General features: G+C 45.8%; 1 protein-coding gene across 2 annotated transcripts in view; it reads left to right on the top strand.

The window, feature by feature from the left end:
* The first annotated feature begins 41 nt into the window (after positions 1–41).
* Positions 42–3047, top strand: part of LOC108625875 (cuticle protein 65) — a 4909-nt gene continuing 1903 nt past the window's right edge. The window contains exons 1-2 of one of the 2 annotated variants that reach the window (XM_026814359.1): positions 42–2121; positions 2558–2879. In XM_026814359.1, the coding sequence (XP_026670160.1) occupies positions 2110–2121; positions 2558–2879 (334 nt within the window). In that variant the 5' untranslated portion in view covers positions 42–2109. Of the gene's footprint in view, positions 2122–2142; positions 2880–3047 lie in introns of those variants that run through there. The other variant, XM_026814358.1, reaches the window with a different exon arrangement.

Genomic DNA, 3047 nt, shown 5'->3' with positions numbered 1-3047 from the left:
ACAATGCAGTCATTTTGACTGCTTTGGGCAATATAGGTATATACTAAGTTTCAGTCTTTCTAGTGTTAATTGAGATCCTGTCCTATACTATATCACATTCTATCGTTCAGCGTTCGATCTCATGAATAAACCCGAAGGGTCACGTCAATTATAAATTGGAAACGGATTCGGACACGTGGAATCAGGCTATTCTGCTCCCATAATAAGAATCCCTGGATAGTAGGCCGCAGACAATGACTGCAAATGTCAGTCTCACCATTAGCATTGATCACGTTCGATCTCTCCTCCTTGGCTCGACGAATTTTGTTCGATGGAAATCGGACTAGCATCCAACTAACATCAAAAGCTGCTGTTACTACTGTTACTGTCATGCCTCGTCGCGTTCAATGGCATTTTGGCCATAGCAGTCGCAATCAAACCAGAATATCGAGATCACTCGGTTCTCATAACATCCGTGGCATTATTGGTGGTAGAAATAGAACATTTATAATAGAGAACGGCGCTTAAAGGTTGCCCGGGCTCGCCAAAGGTGAAACCAATTAATTTCAACTTTAATTTAAGATTGAAGTCTTCATCCAACAGAATTCAATTTACAAATAAATAACCTGATCAGAAGTAGTGTATTAAAATATAATGATTGCTAAACGATAAATTATATCCAATTTTACGTACTATTCTTTCCTGACTGTAACAATCAGCTATAAGTGGAAGAGATCTTTAATCAGTTCACACGCTGATGTAATAGAAGATGTTCGAACGTGGGTCAATCGACGAAGAACAAAACCGTGGACCTGAAGCTCATCGATCCGCGCGCGATAATTGGAGCGACGAGACGATCGGCTCGCATCTTTTACAGCGACCGCAAAGGTCACGTTCGCCGCGCTCACGCTCACGCTTTGTCTGCACAGGCACTGGAAACCGTATTAATCCCTGAGAACGTGACTCTTTCCCAGCCTAGTTCTCTAGACCCGTTGCGATCGGTTGCTTCACCCATCGAAGACGACGCGACCGCCCACGATTTTTCGACCGGGCAACAACTCTCGGCAAGAGTTATTTCAGAAATTCGAGGAGGCGTCGCGACGGCCGCCCGCGTTTCAACCGAGCGAGTCATTCCTTAATTCACGGCACAATGGTAAGACCGACGTACTAATCGACGCAATAAGTCGATAATTGCGGGGTTTCTACGGCTGAAACATTCAGGCCAATTATACCGTAGGTTGAAGATCACGCCTGCTCGCTCGGTTATCTGTTGTGTTACTCGTCCCCGTTTATCGGAGGAGAAATCGCAAATTACGCTAATTACACCGCGTTTGTGTTCGCCTAATCGATTCCTTTGTTCCACTCGCGACTGAAACAACCTCGCCTGTTTGTCTCCCTCGTGCAAGTTAACTACACCCTCTGTCACAAGAGTACTGAGAGAATTCTTTAACGCAATGATAATTATCTCGTTGCCAGTTACGAAAATGTTACGGATCACGGAGGATGAAACGTTTTCGTGAACGATGGCGAAGATCCCGGGGTTGGGGACGGAACGATCGAACTTTGCCCGTCGACACAAAGCGGACCACCGTTGAATGACAAAAGTTCTACCATGAAAGACGACCCTCTCTCCGGTTACGAAGCTCCATACCGTAAAACCAGGTCGTGACGCCGACACAATACACCCCCCCGGTTGGTCAAACACACGAACCGTGCTGACGAACCGAATCGACGAATCAATCCCTCCGATTTTCCCCGTTCAAGAGTCAAAGGAACGGTGAATTCACTCGTGAAACGGAGAAGCATTAACATCCGCGCAAGACAGAGAGAGAGAGAGAGAGAGAGAGAGGGAGGGAAGCGGAGAGATCAATGGGAAAAAAGCTGCGCCAGATTCTCCGATGGAAATGATTGTTTCACAACGAAACGACGCCGTTGAAGGTCAGGCCCAAAGGACCTAACGGGGTGGGTGTGCCGGATGCTGACCTTCTTCTTGCACAATCGTTCGGGCTGCACCATCAGCGGATATGATTTGAAGGGATCAACGGGGGCGCGGTCGCGATTCCTAGAGCCGGTATATAAAGTCCGCCCGACTCGTCCGTGGGCACACTCGGCAATCGGTCGGTCGCCAAGATGAAGGCATTCGTAAGTATTCCGTGGGATCGCCACCGAACTGGATTTACTCAACGTTGGAAACCCGGCCTGACCTATCATGGAACCCCGAACCTTTTCCCAAATCGGTGAACGTGACTCCGTCCGACTTCTGATCAAAAGATTCTTGTCGTTGGATACGTTCGAATTTTATTTAATCAATATCAAAATGGGAATTCTCAAATCTGTGAATACTCGCAGTTTAGCTTCAAATTTCGATGAACAAGTGCCTGGCTCATTATTAAACTTGACCTCAGTATATAAAATTAAGTGTCAAATATTAGTAAAAATTCTAAATACCAAATCGATATTCCATTTAATAAATTCCCTCACCATTGTCATAATTAAGTCAAATATAATCATCTTATGTTTAATTAAAAAAATACAAACTACTCACCATTAATTAAATTCGATGCGTCATTCTTTTCAGTTGATTCTGATAGGTCTGTTCGCCTTCGTCGCAGCTGCACCGCGTCAGCGTCGCGAAATTTGGGGTGGATACCCTGGCCACTACGGAGGACACCTTGGATACCATGGTGTGGCAGTCGCTGGGCCAGCTCTGGGACCGACTAGCGTCGCCGGTCCGCACATCGGGGCAACCATGGTGGCTGCTCCGTCCATAGGACCAGCGAAGCTTTCTGGATCGGTCGCCGGACCGGTACACGTTTCCGGTGCTGTGGCTGGCTCAGCTGTTGTCACCGCTTCCGTTGCTGGGCCTGCGCACGTCGAGGGCTACGGCGGTCCCTATGATGGTCAGTGTCAATAATAATCCAAATAATTATAAAATGCAATTGTTGGCTAATACTTAAATTTTATCATGATTAAAAATTTAATTCGAGAAATTAGTCATACCAAGATTAAGCACTTGTCATCAATTTTCAATTATCTATACTTTCAATCGTTTTCAAATTAATTAAATT

Source organism: Ceratina calcarata, unplaced genomic scaffold, assembly GCF_001652005.2.
Source record: "Ceratina calcarata isolate Rehan_Ccalc_2016 unplaced genomic scaffold, ASM165200v1 scaffold379.2, whole genome shotgun sequence".
NCBI classification, from domain to species: Eukaryota; Metazoa; Arthropoda; class Insecta; order Hymenoptera; family Apidae; genus Ceratina; species Ceratina calcarata.
Note: the sequence above shows the minus strand (reverse complement) of the source record. Positions and strands in the feature narration are given on the sequence as shown.